The following is a 23,159-nucleotide window of genomic DNA, read 5'->3' on the forward strand; positions in this document are numbered from 1 at the left end:
TGTCCTCCTTTTGTACAGGTATTATCCTAAAGCAATTTTCTGACAAAAGTAAGATTTCTATAAAACGTCTGCCAGGATCACAGATCTGATTGCCATACAGCAGAGTTATTGCTGTGTGTCTGTGGATGGTGATGAATTCCTTTTAGTTTTACACTACATTGATACTGAGTCAACACCGCGTCCTGTAGGGATCTTCCTGTCAGCCTGTGTCTCCAAGCTGCAAATGGAAGATAACAGTGACAAAGCATTCAGCTGCGCACAGATGAATCTGCTACATTTGTTTGCCTTGTCTGGGTTATTAATAATGACTTGATTGCTCTAAGCAACTTACACCTGAGGCTGAAGTGTTTAGATGTATTGGGAAGGTTGAACTTTAATGATATCATCACATTTAGGAAATATGTATCGTTACAGTGTGCAGTATATCATGCACCTTTCGGGTAAGCCGTTCATTTACTCTATCCTTAATATATGTACATTTATAAACTGAAGACCTGGAACATTTCCTAGAACATCTTTGAAATAAACAATGTAAAAGCCGCATATATTAGCATCAATTTTTGTCACACTTCTTGGGTACGACACTCTGCAGCACCACTAATGCCGAGCATGACTTCATATCCCAATCCTATATTTATAGGCTTTAAGAAGATGAGGTCTAGGGAGTTATTTGTCTGCAACCCCAGTTCGTGAAAAATTGTACGTTGCGTAAAATTTAAAGAAAACAACAATACAATGTATTTGCCGTACTTTGTTGACAACAGAACATAGGATGCAGATCAGATGTTGAGCATTAGACATTTTTCTATCTAATTAAAAAAAATTAGTGTAGAAATTAGCAACAAAATATCTCAAAAGAGTTTTGCCCAGGTCATGTCTACCATTGTGTAGCATCTCTTCGGAGAACAATTGCTGGAGTTTTAGGAGAGGGACTTTGTCCCATTCTTGTTTGATGTAGGATTGTTGCCGATCCACAGTCCGAGGTCTTTGCTGGATTTTTCTTTTTAGAACACGTGTTCACGATCAGGACCCGCGCGTCCTGGATGTGGCGGGTTCTGATCTGCGGGGCTACAAGGTTCCTCCGCAGGAGAACGCAGGAGACTGCAACTGCCTGTGCCCACGATCAGTGTTCGGGGCACTGTAGTCTCTTGCTTGTGTTCTCCCTACGGAGGACGCTTGCAACTCCACAGCAAAGAATTGACATGCTGCGGCTCAGGAAAGCCGCACAACAGGGCACTGTTTGCTGTGGGCCGCACACACACAATGTGCATGGGATTTCTGGAAATCCCATCCACTGTTCTTGTACTGTACAACACAGCATTTTGGACGCAGCTGATGCAGCATGCTGCTTCCAACACGCTGCAAACACTGATCGTGGGCACGTACCCTTATACTGCAACAAATGTTTTCTTTTGCTGAAACATCTGAACTGCAGGCGGCAGGTTCATCACCTAATGTCTTCTTTGAAGCCATGCTGTCAAGATGTGTAAGCTGCCTTTGTCATAGGCACTAATGTTCCTCAAACCATCAGAGAGGCAGGAACTGTTCGCTGATAAGCTGGATAGTTTCTGTTCTCTTTAGTCTACAGGACACGGCGTCTGTGAATTCCATAAAGAAGTTACAATTTTTTTTCATCTGATCGCAAAAGTTTTCCATTTTGCCTCTGTCCATTACAAATGAGCTTTAGCTGAGAGAAGAAGGCAACCTTACTGGATTGTGTTGATACGTGGCTTCTTCTTCGCACGATAAAGCTTTAACTTACATTGATGGATTGCACGACGAACTGTGTTCACAGGCAATGATTTCTGGAAGCATTCCTGAGCCCATTCTGTGATTTGCACAACCGAATCATGCCTGTTTTTAATGTATTGCTGTCTAAGGGCCCAGAGAGCACAAGCATCCAATATTGACATTCGACCTTGCCCCTTTTGGACATAGTTTCCTCCAGAATCCCTGAATCTTTTGCTGATATTGTGTACTGTAGTTGGAGGGATATTTAACCCCTTCAGCCCCCGGGAACTTTCCGTTTTTGCGTTTTTGTTTTTTGCTCCCCTTCTTCCGAGAGCCGTAACTTTTTTATTTTTCTGTCAGTCTTGCCATATGAGGGCTTGTTTTTTGCGGGACGAGTTGTACTTTTAAAGGAAACCATAAGTTTTACTATATGGTGTACTGGAAAACAGCAAAAAAATTCAAAGTGTGGAAAAACTGCAAAAAAACTGTGATGGCACAATAGTTTTTGGGATATTTTATTCACCGTGTTCACTATATGGTAAAACTGATGTGTGGGTGTGATGCCTGAGGTCAGTGCGAGTTTGTAGACACCAAATATGTATAGGTTTACTTGTATCTAAGGGGTTAAAAAAATTCACAAGCTTGTCCAATAAAAGTGGCGTACGTTTTACGCCATATTCCGTGACCCGTATCGTTCTCATTTTTTGGGATCTATGGCTCAGTGACGGCTTAGTTTTTGCGTCTCAAACTGACGTTTCTAATGGTACCATTTTTGCGCAGATGCTACGTTTTGATCGCCTGTTATTGTATTTTGCATAAAACTTGCGACGACCAAAAAACGTAATTTTGGCGTTTGGAATTTTTTTGCCACTACGCCATTTACTGATCAGTTTAATTGATTTTAAATTTTGATAGATCGGGCATTTCTGAAGTCGGCGATACCAGATATGTGTATATTTTTTAATTTTTTTTTTAACCCTTTAATTTTCAATGGGGTGAAAGGGGGGTGATTTGAACTTTTAGGTTTTTTTTTAAAACTTTTTTTTACTTTTTTTTTTTTATTTTACTAGTCACCCTAGGGGGCTATAGCGATCAGCAATCTGATCGCTCTGCACTATCTGCTGATCACAGCTATACAACTGTAAATAGCAGATACGGTCACTTCCTGCTTCATTCGGCTCCGGGCCGAGTGAAAGCGAAAGTGATTCGTCATAGCTGCTGGCGTCATCACATGACCCTGTGCTACCATGGCAACCACCGAAAGTCACGTGATCACTCACGTGACTTCCAGTGGGGGCAGCGGTAAGTAAAAATCGTTACCGCGCGTATATACATCTCGCTGCCAGACTTTGGCAGCGAGATGTAAGGGGTTAATGTTACGGGTGGAATGCGATTCCACTCGTAACATGCAGGCACACATGTCAGCTGTTAAAAACAGCTGATATATGCGCCGATCGCCGCATCCTGTCCGTGGCAGTGGGCGAGGACTAACGTGACACGCTCCATGACGGAAATATCCGTCAAAGGTTGTGAAGGGGTTAAAGTTTTTGCAATTTTACATCGAGGAAGATTTTTCTTAGATTGTTCAACAATTTTTAGATGCAGTTGTTCACAGATTGGTGACCTCTGACCACATTTGCTTATGAGAGTCTCTGCCTCACTAATGTGCTTTTTTATAGTCTTGTGACTTAGTTGAAAGGTACATTTTCAACTGTTTTTAATTAGAAAAACTTACTCTTCTAGCCTTTTGTTACATCATCTCAAAAAAGTTGAGATTGGGTTATGCCATAGCTGTCTAAACAAGTTGATGTTTCAAATTGAGTGGAAAAACACCTAACTTTCACCTTCTGATCTGTATTCTATGTTCTGTTGTGAATAAGAGATTTTCAAATCATTTTTCTGAGCTTTTGTCCTGTCTTCCCTATATACAGACAGGACAAAAGCTCAGAACAAGGATGAATTCTCATTGCCACACAATTAGATAAAAAAAGGATAGCTCTACCGGTTGCCAAATAGTTTTGTAACCCTGATCACAGCATAATGGCCTGAAATGGCTGATATTGAAAGGAAACTAAATCCTAGAGAGATAGAAGGGTCTGTGAGTACAAACTTATGATGACCTTTGACACATTCAGAGCAGGAATGAAAGTGTCACATGGATTTATGTCTTTTTACATCAATTAAGAAATGTGCTCCTCAGAGCATCTGGGGGCATCACAACTCTGGACCAGACCTCAATCAGAGGACAATAAAACTTTCACACTGCTTATCTATGAACTGCTGCAATATTTACTGCTGCAATATTTACTGCCACAACTGTTTGTCCCCTTCCCATACTGATAGTTCTGCTTCACATCACTTGTCTTATTTATTACACTATTCTCTGTCCTGTTATGTATATAAATATGTGACTCTTCAGATTTTGTATTATACTGAGCCTGATGAAGAGGCCTGAGTAGTCTCGAAAGCTTGCTATTTATTACCATCATTTCAGTTAGCCATTAAAAGGTATCAACCGCTGAGTACTCTCAGTTCTTTTAAACAATATGGTTTGCAGTGGAACTCGGAGCTCCAATGTGTCCATACTATAGGCTTCATGTGCCACTATAAAGGGTTTGTGCACACAACTCTCTCTACATTACTATATTTAAACATTTTGCTTCTATCATTTTTAAGGTGCAAATTACACAAATTATCAATTATAGAATTTATTTGTTACAATTTTGGAGGAATGCAAAAAAGTCAGATACCGTTTCTTGAGCAGTGCTAAGTTACAGGACTATAACAGTATGTACTGTGGAAGAGACGCGCAATAGGGTCTTATGCAACAAAAACATAAGGTAATAAAGGTAGAAAACTCACCTTTAGGGGTTGTGCCAGTTACAACCCCTATACTCGTATGTAGGCAACGGTGGAAAAGCTGCAGCCTCGGGTGTAGTGATTCAAGGGTTGAGAAAGGAATTGGGTTATTATGCCGCGCTATTCACCACTCCAGAATTTATGATCAATTAATATCTTTTTATTTTTAAGCACAGGTCAACGCGTTTCAGGAGTACTCAGCTCCCTTCATCAGGACATCAGGGAGCTGAGTAGTCCTGAAATGCGTTGACCTGTGCATGAAAATAAAAAGACATTAATCGATCATAAATTCTGGAGTGGTGAATAGCGCGGCATTACAACCCGTTTCCTTTCTCAACCCTTGAAGTTACAGGACTAAAAATAAGCACTGATACAAATGTGAATTCGTATCATTATCCAGCAAACAGTATGCACCCAGTTATCCAACCTTCAAAATCATTTGTAATTTTTGATTAAAAATTAAAAGTAGCACCTTGTGCCTGAGTGTCCCGTGTGACTCTGCCACATTAGCAGTCCACCATTATTATTAGTGGCACATAGCAGGTTAGAGGCAATGGTACAGAATTAATATTAATGTTACACATGATTACATTCATCTATAATTTTAAAAAATATATTTTCTTTTCACAGAGAATGCAGTCGAATTTTTGGAGAAGATGGTTTAACGCTGAAACTCTTCTTAAAAAGGACTGCCCCATTTTCAATTCTATGGACTTTGACGAATTACCTCTACTTACTTGCTCTTAAAAAATTGACAGCCACTGACGTGTCTGCTCTATTTTGCTGCAACAAAGCCTTTATGTTCCTGCTTTCATGGATTGTCTTGAAGGACAAGTTCATGGGTGTACGGGTAAGAACACCAACGCGCCTGTTATTCATGTTTACTCTACTGTTATAACATTTCACTACCTGGAGTCTATTTGGACATGTGCAGCGAGTTTACACCATCCTTCCCCGGTTATTAGCTGGAACAAGTGAGTAAGTATTTGGAGGAGTTCCAGAGCTGCTTCCATTGTGGAGTAAATGTACATTGAACAAAAATATAAACGCAACAGTTTTGTTTTTTCTCCCATTTTTCATGAACTCAAAGATCTAACACTTTTTCTATGTAAACATAAGGCCTTTTCTCTCACATATTGCTTACACATTTGTCAAAATCTGTGTTAGTGTGAGCACTTCTTTCTCCTGTGCCGAGATAATCCATCCACCTCACAGGTGTGGCAGATCAAGATGCTGATTAGACAGTATGATTATTGCACAGGTGTGCCTTAGGCTGGCCACAAAAACAGGCTACTCTAGAATGTACAGTTTTACAGCATTAGTGGTCCGGGGAGGTCAGAAGACCAGTAAGTATCTGATGTGACCACTATTTGCCACATGCAGTGCAACACATCTCCTTTGCATAGAGTTGATCAGGTTGTTAATTGTGGTCTGTGAACTGTTGGTCCACTCCTCTTCAATGGCTGCGTGAACTATTTGGATATTGGCAAGAACTTGGCTATGCTGTCGTATACGCCCAAACATCAATGGGTGACATGTCCGGTGAGTATGGTGGGCATGCAAGAATTGGGATGTCTTCAGCTTCCAGGAATTGTGTACAGATCCTTGCAACATAGGGCTGTGCATTATCATGCTGCAACATAAGGTGATGATCGTAGATGTATGGCACAACAATGGGCCTCAGGATGTCATCACGGTGTCCCTGTGCATTCAAAATGGCATTAATAAAATGCATGAAATCATGGTCCATAACATATGTCCATAACATAGGCCTGCCCTTACCATAACACCACCGCCACCATGGGCCACTCGATTCACAATGTTGACATCAGCAAACCACTCACCCACACAATGTCGTACACGCAGTCTGCAATATTGCCCTGTACAGTGAAAACCAAGATTCATCCATGAAGAGAAACCTCTCCATTGTGCCAGACTCCTTCGAATGTGAGCATTTGGCCACTCAAGTCGGTTACGACAATAAACTGCAGTCAGGTGGAGACCCCGTTGAGTATGACAATAAGCAGATGAGCTTCCCTGAGACAGTTTGTGCAGAAATTCTTTGGTTTTGCAGCGATTGTTGCAGCAGCTGTCAGGGTGGCCGGTCTCAGATGCTCTTAGAGGTGAAGATGCTGGATGATGAGGTCCTGGGCTGGTGTGGTTACACAAGGTCTGCGGTTGTGAGGCCGGTTGGATGTACTGCCAAATTCTCTGAAATGCCTTTGGAAACAGCTTATGTTAGAGAAATGAACATTCAATTCACGTCAACAGCTCTGGTGGACATAATATTAAATAAATAAGAATACGTTGGTCCATAATGTGTACATCAATTATTATCCTTTGACCAAAGTCACCATACCATGAAATATATTTTACAAACTGACTCTGTTCATGAATTGTTATAGGGTATGAACAGTCAGTTTGTAAAAAATAGCTCTGGTGGACATTCCTGCAGTCAGCATGCCAATTGCACGCTCCCTCAAAAGTTTTGACAGCTGTGTTATTGTGGTGTGTGATAAAACTGTACATTTTAGAGTCGCCTTTTATTGTGGCCAGCCTAAGGCGCACCTGTGCAATAATCATGCTGTCTAATCGGCATCTTGTTATGCCACACCTGTGAGGCGGATGGATTATCTCAGCAAAGAGGAGACGCGCTCACTAACAGATTGTACATAGAAAATGTCTTAGATCTTTGAGTTCAGCTCATGGAAAATGGAAGCAAAAACAAGCGTTGCATTTTATATTTTTGTTCAGTCTAGTAGTGGTACTGTGTGCTTTTCTTAAAGAAAATGTTCATGGAAAGTTTTCCGGAACTTCTTATGCAAAAGGTATGGATTGGGATGGAATGAGACATAGAAAAAGAAAGGGAGGGGGCAGATAGATCCAGTTAATTGACTTGAGACAGTTTGGCATTGCTCAGGTTCAAGTCAAGATCCCAGGATTGTCCTGTATAAAAGGCTGTAGGTTACTCCTCACGAGATATCAGTCAATTATGTGAGTTTTGGTGTCTTCAAGAGTTGGTCCATCACAATTATGTAATCTGCACTTCCCGAAAAGGGAGTATTAAAAAACAAAAAACTAAATTCTATATGATATGGAATGCAGGGTAAAGTGAGAAAATTAGTGTGGTTGTAAATGATATACAAGAATCAGTGTAGTCACCTGACTAAGTAAATGACATGTTCTTCAAATCAAAATGAACGTCTTACACAATTATACATATTACATAGGGCGTATTACACTACTTCATGACTAGCTAGGTTTAGACCTGATGCCTAAATGAATGTCCCAAATGTCATACAGCTCCAAGCACTTTCTCCTACCTTATTGTAGTTGTCCTTGAATGCTGATTTTTTGGGAGCAGGAGATCAAATTCTTAAATGACATTATGGGATGCCTGATCCCTCTCTGCCTAGAAAAAAAAACATTTATTGTATATTGATTTGGAAGCATATGGGTCAAGTTACATGCAAAAAACACAGTGGTGAGGAAGTGGCTGTCGGCTCAATCCCCAACCATCAATAACTGGATTTTGTTTGGAAATGCTGTGTTACCCCATAGGAAATGGCTGTTCCATCATTAGCACTATCCCGAAAAATTCCACAAAATTTGGGACAAAAGGTTGTAGACTTCCCATTCTCCAACAGTGTCAAGCCTATAATCCTGATTTTTGATTTTCCGTGAGAGGTAACTCTTGTGGTCGGGGTCTTTTACTGAAAACTATGTTTTATCAGTATAAATAAATTATACTAATTTAATCAGACCTTGTACATAGGTGACTTATACAATACCTTGGCTTTGGTGTCTGCTATGTCAGCCTAATTTTTGCACGTAAACTTTAAACATTGGTTTTCTACTACTGGAACCTCTTTATATGTAGTAATATCAGATCAAGAAAATATTGTTATTGTATACTGATTCTTATTCCTGTTTGCATATCCTATATAAACTTAAGGTTTGAATAAAAAAAAACTAAATGACATGCACCTCTCCCTTTAAGATGCCATTGACTGCATATATAATAATAATAATAATAATAATAATAATATTTATTCATTTATATAGCGCTATTAATTCCACAGTGCTTTACATACATTATATCACGATGTGACTGTAGGATAATGAGGGACAAGGGGCTCTTATGCTGTCTCTCACACTAGGGGACCCTAGGCTATCCTTCACCTCTGAATTAGTCCTGATGGTGTAGACGCTGGAGTCCTGTGCCTTACTATACTCCTGAGTAAAGCTGATCTGCCCCCTCCCGACAGGGAAGAAAGGGGCAGGAGTGTGATGGAAACCTAGATGAGACAGACAAGGATAACAGAAACTCAGTCACACTGCACACTCTCAGGAATAAACAGTAAGAATCTAAAGGGAAAAGCAAGATAACTAATCCTGAAACAAAATGACAACAAGGGTTAACACCACAACCACACACAATAACATCGCAACTACTAGTAAGCCTGGATAAATCCATTTCTCCAGGTGAGGTATAGTCAAGCTATAGCTGGCACTATAAGAACAGTGCAGCCAGCATATATAGGAGGAGAGCGAATGTGAGTGGCTCTCCTATAGCATGTGACCAAAGAGATAAAAAAAGCAGCCCAGCACAGATTAACTCTTGCTACCCTGCCCACGAACCACAGGTCTGTGAATCGACGCCCGAGTCTCCCTGTGCTGATCACAGACAGCAGGGAAGTTAACAGGCAGAGTGCAGGAATCTGAAGTTTCCCCAGATCCAGACACCGCCATGACAGTCGGTGAAGCCTGCAAAAATCTCCTTGTAAAAATATATAGGTATTCCAGCTGGCGTTTGTAGTTTTGTAGTTGCCACTAGAGGACCAAGAAGATTAGTTCCTATAAATCTATAGTTTTTTGTCTACTCCCTAGTGACTCTATTTGCATGGATCATGTGTCTAGATAATTTGTTGACTCTGCCAAACAACTAGATCATGTAGTGCAGGTCATGCTTTCAAGAGTAGTATACCGTGCTCAGCATAAAAGAGTACACCTGAACAGATTTGTCAGGAATCTCTTAATTTACTTTCAGAATCAACATTTTTTTTATAAGTTACTGAACTACAAAAATACTCCCATAAATGGGAAATTGATTGTAAACAAGATTTGTTACTTTCCACACTCACAAAAGTAATTTTCCTATAAAATTCATTCAAGAATGGCAAAAATAACTATACCCCAATGAAAGTCTTAACTGCGAAGCTAAAGAATAGACAACAAATTCTAATTAACAAGCATTTAACCACAGGTAAGTCTAATTATTCAATAAACAAGTGTCTAGCAGACAGTTGACTGTTAAAGCGTTACTTAATAAAGAAATGGCACCACGTGGAAGAGAAATGTCACAAGAATTGAGAAAGAAAAGAGGGATCCAGAGAGAAAGAGTGGAATTACTATTACCCATAGGAGAGGGAGTCTTTGGATGCCAATGTATGTAAAGCGCTGTGGAATTAATAGCGCTATATAAATGAATAAAATTATTATTATTATTATCCCTAAACAGCTCAGTGATTCTGTCCCTCCATATACTGGTACAAGTGGAGTTTTTTGTTCAAGAAGGACATTCCACAGATACCCTACTCAGCCTGATGAAGGGAACCTTACCTGAAATGTTGCTATACTTCACTTTGCAGTGTAATACCTTTTTTTTTTGGGGATATGAGGGAAGAAAAATTAAAAAGCATAAAAAAAAATAATTTTTGTGCCTATTCTTGGTGTTATGAATTATCTGATGAAGTAGGGAGTCATGTGGTCTGCACCAGTGGAATAAACACTAGGTCTCTTCTTTGCAAAGTAAATTGGGGGTTGATGAACCCACCTTTTGTCCATTGCGCATTTTTTATTCCACTCATGATCGAAATCACCCACACAAGTCCATGGGTAAGTGATAGCTATGGACAGTAGACATATGGCATCAGTGTACAATTGATGTGCTGTCAGTGATTAACCGTGCAATGGGTATAAGAGGCTTTTTTCAGCATATGAGAATCACTGATAAAACACTGATGTTAAAAACTGACATACTGACCAAACATTGATGAAAATCAGTCCATTTTTTTTGAGCATAGGAAATATCACTAATGTCTGAATGAGGCCGTAAACATAATTTTTGAGGAGCAGATCCGCTCCAAAATGCTCCTCAAAAACTGCTTCAGAAACACTTCCTTTTCATTTCTATAAGAAACTTTGCCGTTCTTTGCTTTTCTTATGAGGGCATTGGATGTTTTTTTTTCCCTGAAGAGATTTTGGAAAATGCCTGGTGGAAAAAAGGTTAATAAGGGTATGTGCGCACGTTGCTTTTTACCTGCTTTTTTGCTGCTTTTTCAACTGCAGCGTTTAATGCCAAAATGGTTGTGTTCTGCTTTTCAAGCAAAGTCTATGGGAATTTGGGTTTCTTGTCCGCACTATGCAGTTCAAACTGCAGCCTTTTTGTTGCAGAACTTTGGTCAAAAACTCAGCTTTGCAGTGCAAAACCCAAATGGCAAAAACAATTGACATGTCTATTGTTTTTGCCATTTGGGTTTTGCACTGCAAAGCTGAGTTTTTGACCAAAGTTCTGCAACAAAAAGGCAGCAGTTTGAACTGCATAGTGCGGACAAGAAACCCAAATTCCCATAGACTTTGCTTGAAAAGCAGAACACAACCATTTTGGCATTAAACGCTGCAGTTGAAAAAGCAGCAAAAAAGCAGGTAAAAAGCATGTAAAAAGCAACGTGCGGACATAGCCTAAGACTTCTTTGAAACAGAAAGGAATGTGCGCCAAACTAAACAAAGTCACAGCAAAAGGCTGCAAAAAAATTTTTTTTTACTTCACATTGAGAATTTGGTGGGTTTGTTACCTCAGTATTCGTAGCCAAAACCAGGAGTGGAACAATCAGAGGAAAAGTATAATAGAAACACAAGCACCACTGCTGTATTTATCACTCACTCCTGGTTTTGGCTGCAAATACTGGAGGTAAAAAAAACCTCACCAAATACTCAATGTGTGTACTTGATCTTCAAAAAACAAAAAAAAACTCTTTCAAGACTTCTTCAGAAAAAGAAAACAAGAAAAACTCCTCCAAGAAATGCTAAAAAAGGGGTGTGTCTTGAAGTGGTTTCTACCAGAAAAACGTCTTGTTTTTGGATGCTTTATAAGAATTGTCTGTGTAATATGACAGGAAAGGTCCTCCAGAGTTTAACGGTCTATGTAAGTGTGCCGCCCCCATGCCAGCAGCCGGGCTGCTCGGATCCGGATCCGCAGTGTGGCTCGAGGGATTCTACCAGACCCGGGGGTCGCGCGGACACTTCAAATAAAAAGGGGACGTATTTGTACGGGATTTGCTGTAGACTGTCTGTGACGCCACCCACGGTGTGTGGTGAAATGTGGCACCACCGCTGCTGTTGTGGGGCACCCGGGGGCGATGGGATGGCAGCTGGATGTTAACCCCTCCATGGGTAGGGATGGATGCCCCAGGACCCAATGTCTCTGTGCTGAGGGTGGTGATCGCAGGGGCCGGCGCGCCCAGTCAGACCGAGGGGATGTTAGTTTAATCACGATTAAATGAGTCACACAAGTCCAATGGTAAACCAAGGTGCTGGTGGCTGGCCGCCGCGGTCGGGTGTATCTGGTCTCACATCTGGGCTGGTGGTGTGTGTCACTTTCCTCTGCACTCTGTGCTTGGTGTGGTGGACTTCACTGTGTGAAACATGGGAGTCTGCTCCCGGTCCTTTTGTTGGGAGCCGTGCCCGCTGACGCTGGCCCTTGGGATCTACCGGGCCCTGGCGGATGCCCTATCCCCCACGGTGGGCTGTTGTCTGCTTTTGGGACTTTGGTTGGGACAGGACCTATAATCCTGCCCTCAATTGGTTAATTAGCTAGGCCGGTCCTGGCTTCAGGGTCCAAGTACCCCCTCTGTGCACGGTTTCCGGGTCGGTTCTCCGGTGTCGGTACCGGCGGGCTCCAACCCTGCCCCGGTCCACCTCGGATCTTTGGCAGCCGTCTTCCCGCCTCCTGACAGACATGGACCACCGTCTGCCACCTAGCCAGTACGCCGGGGCTCCAACCCCAATGCCTTTCCTTTCTGTCTCAGCCTTCACTTTCTCCTCCTCAACTACTCCACTCCTCTCCACTTGAACTACAACTTCAGACTCTCTACTCTAAACTCAACTGACTCTTTTTCCTGATCCGGGTTCTCCAGACCCCTAGGTGGGCATTCTCCATCCGCCTGGTCCCACCCACTGGTGTGCCTTTCCTACCCTGGGGGGGGGGGACTAGAGTTTCAGGTCGGCTGTGTGTAACTCTGTGTGGGATGGTGTTATGCGGGGGCCTACTGTGTGTGACTACCTGGTTTTGCCAGGGCGTAACATAAGTGCTTCCAACACTGGCCAAGAGATGAGCATCTGGAAAAGAAGACTCACCCTCTTAGGCGCCCTTCACACATCCATATAAAAACACTTCCATGTGGCACTGTACATTTTGACCAACCGTGTAAATTATCACCCATCCGTGTGCACATTTTTAAAAATGTGTGTCATCCGTGTGCCATCTGTGTTTTTCCAGTATGGATCTACAAAGCTTCCCCTGTACTTTCTATGTTAAAAATATAAAGCACATGGATGCCATGTACGTGTTTACACGGCCTCATGCCCTTGTCATCTGTGTTGGCATAAAAAAAACCGGACATGTCTCCATGTGTTACACACGGACACATGATTTGTATCAAAACATAGGCATGGGAGCAGCACCATAGGTTATAATGGGTCCAAAAAAACAGACACCACATGTACTGAAAACGCGTACATGTGAAGAGGGCCTTAGAATTACTTAGAATTCCCTGTAATGAACATGGCTTTGTTTTTTTAAATGGGACAACATTTTTAATTTAACCAGTATTCAAGCTTTTTCCCTGCAAAACAGCAAGAGATTAAAGTCCTTGCATGGGACGAGTTACAGATGGCATGTCTGGGGTTCACTGATCCATCATAAATAGCTAGACAGTCCGCCTATTCCTGCCAGCTTATTATATGGGTTAGGAGGAGATAAACACTCTCTGTCTTTAGTGCCCGAGCAAAAGGAAATGCTTCATAGGTCACAGTCCGAGCTACAAGAAACCCACACACTTATTTGCATCTCTACTCATGTCTGCAGTTTAGCTTTATCATTAAAGGGAACCTGTTGTATAAAAAAAATGCTATTAACTTACAGATATGGCGTTAATCTTCAGATTGAGGGTATGTGCGCACGTTGCTTTTTACCTGCTTTTTACCTGCTTTTTTGCTGCTTTTTCTTCTGCGCTGTTTAATGCCAAAATGGATGTGTTCTTCTATTCAAGCACAGTCTATGGGAATTTGGGTTTCTTGTTCACACTATGTTGTTCAAAATGCTGCCTTTTTGTGGCAGAACTTTGGTCAAAAACTCAGCTTTGCAGTGCAAAACCCAAATGGCAAAAACAATTGACATGTTGCTTCTTTGAAAAGCGGAGTTTTTGACCAAAGTTCTGCCACAAAAAGGCAGCATTTTGAACAACATAGTGTGAACAAGAAACCCAAATTCCCATAGACTTTGCTTGAATAGAAGAACACATCCATTTTGGCATTAAACAGCGCAGAAGAAAAAGCAGCAAAAAAGCAGGTAAAAAGCAGGTAAAAAGCAACGTGCGCACATACCCTAATAGCGTTCTGAAGCCGTGAATCCGCTGCACTGAGAGCACCGCTGCCGGAGGTAATGAAGCTATATCAATTAAAAAAAACCTCAAAGACTAAATTACCCCAAATATCATTCTTTATTATTGTTCATGAAGTCACCCATGAAATTCAGACCTAATACTGTACATAAAAAATGATATAAACTAAAAACCAATGCCATTATTTACCCAAGGGGAAGCCCCTAAATCAGTGCTTACCCTGTGCTTTTCACTATCCTTGATTTCCCTATCCAATGGAGGACCACCTTAATGTAAATGGATGCCCACGCTCAACGGCAGCTCTCCCAATGGAACCCTCTTCTCTCCCTCACCTATCCAATCACCTTGGTCTACATACCAGGTACCTATATATACAAGGAGACCATCATCAAGGGAGAAAGCAGGGACAAGGCAGGAAAAATAAAGGAAAGGTAAACAATAGAAATATTGGCCCAGAGGCCTTGTAGCAGATACACATTAGAAAAGGCCTATATCCTCAAAACCATCTTATACAAAATTCTCATCTATGGCATTTATCCCTTTTAAGATATATCAGTTTATAAATGCCTTATAACAGTTAGTCTATCAACTTTCACAATCTATATACACCCCATTCGTAGAATCAGTATAATTAGTGGTGTCCAGATTATTGGCTTACAGATATAGTTGCCCATTACCAGATTCATACCACATTTACACAAAAGCAAAGGGTAAGCACTGATTTAGGGGCTTTCCCTTGGGTAAATAACAGCATTGGTTTTTGGGTGATTATCTGAACAATAATAAAGAATTATATATGGGGTAATTATAGTCCGGGAGCTAATGAATCTTATTCTTCCCGTCAGCCTCGGGATTTCAGTCATAAGGCTATGTGCCCATGGGACAATGTACCCGCAGACGTTTCCGCAGGTTTGTCCGAAGGTTTACCGCAGCTGCTCCCCGGAATCCACAGCTTTTCATTGCTGCGGGATTCGAGCGTTTTGTTGCGGTAAACCTGCTGGACAAGTGCGGAAATACCTGTGGAAGTCACGGCCTCTATCTCCATAGTGGAGGGGCAGGAATTCCACAGGTATTTCCAGATGAATAATTGACATGCAGCTGCGGGACATCTGCAGCATATTCCGCAGCCGCACATACCGCAGCATGGACACAGCACTCCCCAAATCCCATAGGATAACATGGGGAGTGTCTGTACTTGTTAGAACCTGTGGATTTATCTAGAAAATCCAGATAAATCCGCAAGTTTTCTGCTGCAAAATCTGCGGGTACGTTGTCCCGTGGGCACATAGCCTAAGAGTGGTGCTGGTGCGGTTTCAGTCCCCAGAGTCGGCTGCTAGTCAATGCTGGGGGTGGTTACATCCTCCGCTCATTATACACAGAGTGGTGACAGCAACTGCGTTGGCGCTGTCCCTATGACTGAAATTCCGAGGCTACCAAGAGCAATAAAGTTCAGTATCTCGCGGCAGAGAGGCTCTCAGTTTGTCTGCCGCGGGGCTCTCAGTGTGACAACTACAGATGAGTCTCCGAAACGCGTTGGAATGATCTAAATAAAAGAATAATTTTCATTTACATCCATGCTCGTGGTTTCCTAGCGCGGTTTTAAACCTGTTTTTCTCCAGTCTTCACCTTGATACCCTGTGACAACTACACGGCATTAGAACCCTATTAATCTGTAGATTAACTCCATATCTGCAGGGTATTAGTGGTTTTTTTACATGACAGGTTCCCTTTAAGTGAAAACCTCAGAATCACATGAGAGATCAAATGCAATAAAAAAAAATACAATTTCCCCGGTACGTTTTCTTGCTACAGCTTTTTATATTAGCAAAATGTAATTGTTGTTGGCTCAAAACAGATAGCTGCGCTATTAATCAAACCCACCCCAGAGATTTGTACACATCTACAGCTAGCCACATTTTATCAAGTTGAAATGTAAAGTCTTTAGGCCCATTTACACACACACCATCGTTTGTGCGTCACAGGCAAATATGGCGCACAATATCATTAGTCCCTGTCACACGTACCTACCATTCCTAGTGACGTCGCTGTGGCCGGCGAACTGCCTCTTTTCTAAGGGGGCGGTTCGTGCCGCGTCATAGCGACATCACACGGCAGGCGGGCAATAGAAGCGGAGGGGCGGAGAGCAGCCGAAGGAATGACATGCACACCTCGTTGCCGGAGGACGCAGGTACGGTGTTGTTCGTCGTTCCTGGGGTGTCACACATAGCGATGTGTGCTGCCTCAGAAACGACGCAACCTGCATCCAGCACGAACAACGATATTATGAAAATGAATGACGTGTCAACGATCAGCGATTAGGTCAGTATTTTTCGTTAGCGGTCATTTGTACGTTTTACACGCAACAACGTCGCTAACGAGGCCGGATGTGCATCACGAATTCCGTGACCCCAACGACATCTTGTTAGCGATGTCGTTGCGTGTAAATGGGCCTTTAGCCCTCACTCAGACATCTGATTTTGCGTACGAGGGTTTTCCGTGGTTTTCACAGAACTCGTATCTGTGATAGTCTATGGGGCCTTTCACATGTCTGATTTTTCACGGACTGTGTGGTCCACAGAACATTGCGGAAACATGTCCAATTTTGATTCGAGGGTTGGATCAAAAATTGGCAATGCAAGTTTATGAATTTGTGAAAAAATTGGACTACACTCGAATGACATACAAGTGCAGTCCGATTTTCACACACTGTCATAATGGAGAAGGTGGAGAAACTTAATTGTGACACCACGTACAAGAAAAAATGATGACACTCACACCACACTTTGATAAAAAAAAATCTGTCCACTTTTCTCGTACAAGGGAAAATCAGACGTCTGACTGAGCCTTTAAAGGGAACCTGTCACCAGGTTTTTCCTACCCCATCTGAGAGAAAATACACTCCAATCATTTATAAAACAAAATCCCCAGCCACACACATTTGTACAGAAACCCATGGCTGAATAATAAATAAACTGAATGATGTCAGATATGTCCGTCTAATAGGGGGGAGATACTACTATCCCTATCACAATCCAAACCCCTGACAGTTATTGTCAAATATAACAATCACCATAGGGAAAATTCATCAAAATGCAAAAAGTAATGATAAAGAAACGGTGTTATCACCATACACCAGAGGGGGGGGCTAATATCACAGCCACACCACACCCTCCCAGGTGGCAACACTCCAACCGCAATCATCCAAGCTCCTGGCCCTCCCGACACATCTCGTTGGACTCATCAGGGGAGAAACAATGGCCAGTAGAGCATTCTTAATATTGCAAGAAGACGGACATTATAGACAAATGTCCGGGCTTAATATTTTATGAGAGAGAGAAAGAGAGTCTCTCTCTTTCTCTCTCTCATTTGTCAGTAACTGTCAGGGGTTTGGATAGTGATAGGGATAGTAGTATGTCCATCCAATAGGGGGGTGATTTCTGACATCATTCAGTTTATTTATTAGGCCACTTTCACATTGCGTTTTCACCTACGTTCACTGGTTCCGTCGGGGCATCCGTCCGAACCCCCCCTCCCCCCTCAAAGTAGACCACCTGTCCCCGGCGCTGCTGTCTCCAGGTCTGCGGTGCAGTGAATATTCATGAGCGTAATAAGCGGGCCCGGAAACAAGTGGCAGTAGTGCTGCAGACAGGTGAGTATAGAAAATAATTTTATTTCAAAGACACATGTTTTCTCCAGTAGATGTCACACAGATCACATCAGAAAAACGGACATGTTGCCGTGTGGAGCAAATGGACACGTGTGTGCTCCACATGGACACACGTCCATGAGAAAACACGGATATGTGTGGAGACCCATTGCAGCATGTCATTTGTTGGTACGTTTTTTCCTGCTTTTTTTTTTTTTTAGCCCTTTCAGCTGATGATTTCACAAAAAAATGCATGGCAAAAAACACACCAAAACCACACCGAAAGTGCACCAAAAAATCAATGCACTGCTGTTGCGCTTTTCTGCCACAATATGCATTTTTCGGCCACAAGTTGCAGTTTTTAGGTGCAGACGTTTTCTGCTGCGTGCGCATGTACCATTACAGTTCCAGCAAAATGGATGGGATCTATAGAAATCTCCTGCCCACTGTGCTTCTTTTTACTCGAAGTAAACTGATCTGGAACTGCGGTGCGTTCTTCCAATCCGCGGCATGTCAATTTTTCTTGTGGAGACGCTGAGTTTGACTCCCAGACTCCCATTCGATACGGAAAATCCACGGGTACCAATACTGAGGTGAAACACTCTGCATGTGGCTTAATTAAGAGTATACTTGCATTTTATGATGATCTATCTCCATTCTAAGGACACAGATACAATTGAATGGATGGAAATGATGGAGCCATGTTCCTGTTGACCAGTTCTAACAACTGGTTCTGTAGAATCAGTTGAGCTCCATTCCTACATAAAGCAGTCCAACATATTTAAATGGACTGTATCTGGTTTAGATATTAGCCCCATACAGGTAAAAGAGAATGAACTGTAACAGCCGATGCAAATGATGGACCAGCGTGGCGCAATTTCTGGAGCTTAACTGTCTTTTTAGTATAGTTTCATAATTGTAACAATCAGCAATAAGCTTTTTTAAAACATTGACATTTCTAAAAGATGTGATAAAATATAAATTCCTGGCTTGAATTACTGTCTTAGCAGAAGATGAAGAGTCCAGAATTCTGAAATAGATGTGACACCTAATGGAATACTCAGCATTTTTGGAGCTGAATCAGCATTTCTTCAGGTGCTGTGACATACAGAGCAGAAATTAAATATGAACACGATAAACACACGTATATGTCTCTGCATCTACCAGCTGAATGTGTAGGATATATCCAATCTCAAATCTACTAGGATCGTCATCTTGCAGGATATATTTTGCTGGTAGCTCCGACTAGAGAAATGGTGCTGGGCTAGATGTGTGACATCTGGTGTGCAGTGGACCCAGGAGGCCGGGCGTGGGACGATTCCTCTAGAAGTGTCATAGGCGGTGGTGGCCGTTCCTGGCACCTGGCACATCGGTGAAAGGCACATGGCTGCGAATGTGGAGGGGGGTTACTCTTTCTCTGTGGCTAGGTGATTAGCGCCATTCCCCATGGTGTTAGAAAACGAGAGTCAGCAGGAGGGCGTGATGTTAAATTAGGTGTAAACTTTTAGGGTATGTGCCCACGCTGAGATTTTGGTGCAGAAGTTTTCTGCACAGAAAAACGCATCAAAAACCGGATGCCTTTTTTGGTGTGTTTGTGGTGCGTTTTTAGTGCTTTTTTGTGAAATCAATGGCTAGAAGGGCTAAAAAACGCTGGAGAAAAGCACCAAGAATTGACATGGTGCAGATTTTTTTGTGCACCCAAAATTGCAAGGACAAAAAATAAGCAACTTGCGCACAGCACTTCAATATTCTCATTGACTTGCATCAAACTACACCAAAAAAATGCATAAAAAACTGCACCGTGTACACAAGGCCTTACTTATTGGCAGCAAATGGTTACAGCAGATGACATTGCATGTACCGCAGGTTCCAAAACACAAGCTTTCAGCAACAGATAATAAGAATAAGATTTAGGATGGGGTCACATGAGTTTATTAAAAATCGGTCCCATTTTCATCCAGAAAAGTAGAACGATTTTTTTTCTCACTTGTCATCAGTGTGCTGTCCGTGTGCAATGTTTTTTTTCTCAGCAACTATTATTCATTTATAGTCTTTTACAGGACCATTTACAGTGTTCTGTTCTACAGAATTGTAATTGTAATGTATCTGTAAAAAAAACGGACGTCACTAGGATGGTCTGAGTGCAATGCGAGATTTCTTCTCATTGCTCTCATGTGAGCGAGGCCTAATGAGGAGTGCAACAACAGCAAGTCCATCAGGTGTCCATACTGAAGTCCAATACTGACACTCTGGCATCCCTTCCACCCACTAGGGTAGTGTTCCCAAACAGGCCTCCAAACTCCAACTCCAAATCTATGTATTTGGGGCTGAAAATCATTTTTGCAATTTGATTGTATTAACATTTTTTAACTGTTTAGCTTTTACAGGTTCTTTGTTTCCCTCCATATTTTTGGCTGCTGAATGACAACTGAAAATCAGTCAGTTCCTTCCCACAGGAAAGACTGCAAGGCTATGTGTACACAGAGTTTTTAAAGGGAATCTGTCAGTAGGTTTTTGCTACCTCATCTGAGAGCAGCATAATGTAGGCAAAGAGATCCTGAATCCAGTGATGTATCACTTAGATTACTGGGTGCAGCCGTTCTGACACAATCTGCATTTTTATGTTTAGTCATGTAGCAGAGCTGAGAGAGCTGCCCCCGCCCACCCCAGGCTCTCTATAGATATTGTACATTGACAGGGAGGTGTCAATCACAGCAGGGTTAGTGTTGGACTGCCCTGCCCATGAGTTTCTAGTTCTGTAATTATACGGGTCCTGCTTAAACAAACATAGGAAATAAAATATGGGACTGTGACAAAACAGGCATGCCTGAACTTTTTGGGTTCATCTTTGTAGCATGATGGCTGCAGGATACATAGCAAAAACTTGCTGACAGATTCCCTTTTGAGGATTTTTTTGGTTGGGGTTAGCTTAAACTCCCCCCCCCCCCCGAAAAAACAAAAAACCCTGAAAAATCACTTAAAAAATGCTTGAAAGAATCTTCCTTTTGTTCTGTATTGTAAAACCACTTTGCTGATCATATTTTCAGCCTATTGGGTATTTTTTCTACTTTAGATTTTAAAAAACACCTGACATAAAAAAAGAAAGTGCTTATCAGTTATCACTTGTTTGAAACGGCTCTTAATGGTATTTGTGCTAAACTAGGCAAAATACTCCAAAAGAGAGATGAAAACCTCATTCAAAAACTCCCGAAAAAGAATGTTCTTGAAAGGTTTTCACTAGTAAACGCATAGTTTTTGAAGGCATAGAAAAACTCCAAGTGCACATATACAAATTTTTTGTTTTTGTCTTTTTCTGAGCTCAGTTGATTTGACAATAAAGTTTAACACAACTACTATGTGGTCATAATTTAGTTGATAGTAGCTTAGTGAAAGGCGAATACAAACTCTCCTATTAGAACGAGCTCACTGACTGAATCTTAGCTTGGTTCTGTAACGAACCAGTAGGGGGAGCTGGAACACCAGGAGAGTGCTAGGTAGGAACTCTCCTCTAGATGGCATCAGACTGTAACAAACCAGCAGGGGGAGCTGGAGCACCTGGAGAGTGCTAGGCAGAAACTCTACACTAGATGGCACTAGTCTTCCTAATGGAAGGAGTGGATGGTCGTACGGGCCGGAATCAGAGCCAAGAGGTCGACAAGGTACCAGGGATCAAATGGAGACGGAGTCAATGGAGAGCCAAGTCAGAAAACCAAGAGAGACTGTCAAAGACCAGGGGAGCTGGGAAACCAGAGTTTTAATTACAAGCCAAGGTTGGGAGCGCAGGTAATAGCAGGGAGTACAGGAGGATGGAACAACAGAGGAGGTGTCAGAGAGGAACGGAGGCAGTCAGGATGGGAGGCATGGAGGATGTACACAGTCAGGACGGGAAGCAGGAGGAACAGACACAGTCAGGACAGGAGGCAGGGAGGATGGACGTAGTCAGGACGGGAGGCAGGATCAAACAACTTGCAGGGACCAGTGACACACTGCAGAGCAGAATTATAACTGGCGCCGCATGAACGAAAATGCCCCATAGATAAGGCGCCATGATCCTGGGAACAAGTCACAGAGGGGGGCCCCTCACACAGCCCATGCTCCAGGGAACACGGACAGCCGTGACTCATGACAGCCAGCAATAGGCTGTGAAACACAGAGTCTACAGAAAGTAAACTGAGCAATATTTTGAAAGAAGTCCAATTGCAAACATTAATTAAAAAAAATAATTATTTATTTTTTTAATTTTAAAATGAATTTTAATAAAATTAAAATTTTAAAATTAAAAATGTTAATAAAAGTAAAGTAAAAAAAAAATAAATCTTATAGTTGTTCATATCCTTTAGGTGAGTAGGCCTGAGGTGCCATACAATACACTACCTGAGGACTGATGGGGTGCTCTTTTTGTAAGAAGGCAAACAATCCATTTCTACTTTACCCTGTACAACTCTTTTAAGGGTGTTGGATTTTTTGTCTCTGTGCAATGCTACACAGCTCTGATTAATATTTTATTACAATACTATTACACAACCGCACAACCAATGTTTTAAATATTGAATAAATTATGAACAACTTTTCATTAAAACCCTCCAGTGCAGCTATTAATAGTATAAAGTAGGGGGGTGTGAACTTATGCAGCTCTTTGTTCATTACTGTTATGCTGAATTATTAATATTATATTCGATGCCTAAAATTCCATCTATAACATATGAGTTTTATTAACTGGTTCAGGACCATTGCTCCATTGTATTTTTTGCCTCTTAAATAGAGTTGAGCAAAAAGATTTACAGGACCATAGTCCAGCCGTCAGATCTATAGTTTTTAGCAGCTAGATTGGGGTGCTGCGAACCCCTCTTATCGGCATCCTTGGCGCCTTCTGATTAGCTGGCCACATGTGACGTCGTCATGTGTGTATGACACTTCGAGGATGACGTCTCTTCGGACCTACTAATCAGAAGTATCATGGATTCAGGCAAGAGAGGGTTCGCAGAGCTCCAATCTGTCCGACACAGACTATCGATGTGACTGCTGGACTGGGGTCCTGGAAATATTTTTGCTCAACTCAACTAGGGCAGTAACATGGAAGGATTTCTAACTATAGTCTAAATTTTTGACCTGTGCGATCTGCCTATATTTTACTTTATCAGATGTCGTAAAATGTCGAAATGTGTGTTTTTCTTGGTCTTCCCACTAACAAAGTTGAACTAAAGGGTGCTTTACACGCTGCGACATCGCTAACGATATAT

General features: G+C 41.9%; 1 protein-coding gene across 4 annotated transcripts in view; it reads left to right on the top strand.

Annotated features, from left to right (window-relative positions):
* The window catches only part of SLC35F4 (solute carrier family 35 member F4), a 304,748-nt gene that overhangs the window by 248,217 nt on the left and 33,372 nt on the right, over nt 1-23,159 (top strand). For all 4 annotated transcript variants that reach the window (XM_075330919.1, XM_075330921.1, XM_075330920.1 and 1 more), the window contains one exon: nt 5,221-5,440. In XM_075330919.1, the coding sequence (XP_075187034.1) occupies nt 5,221-5,440 (220 nt within the window). The remainder of the gene's footprint in view (nt 1-5,220; nt 5,441-23,159) is intronic.

The sequence above is a fragment of the Anomaloglossus baeobatrachus genome, chromosome 12, assembly GCF_048569485.1.
Source record: "Anomaloglossus baeobatrachus isolate aAnoBae1 chromosome 12, aAnoBae1.hap1, whole genome shotgun sequence".
NCBI lineage: Eukaryota > Metazoa > Chordata > Amphibia > Anura > Aromobatidae > Anomaloglossus > Anomaloglossus baeobatrachus.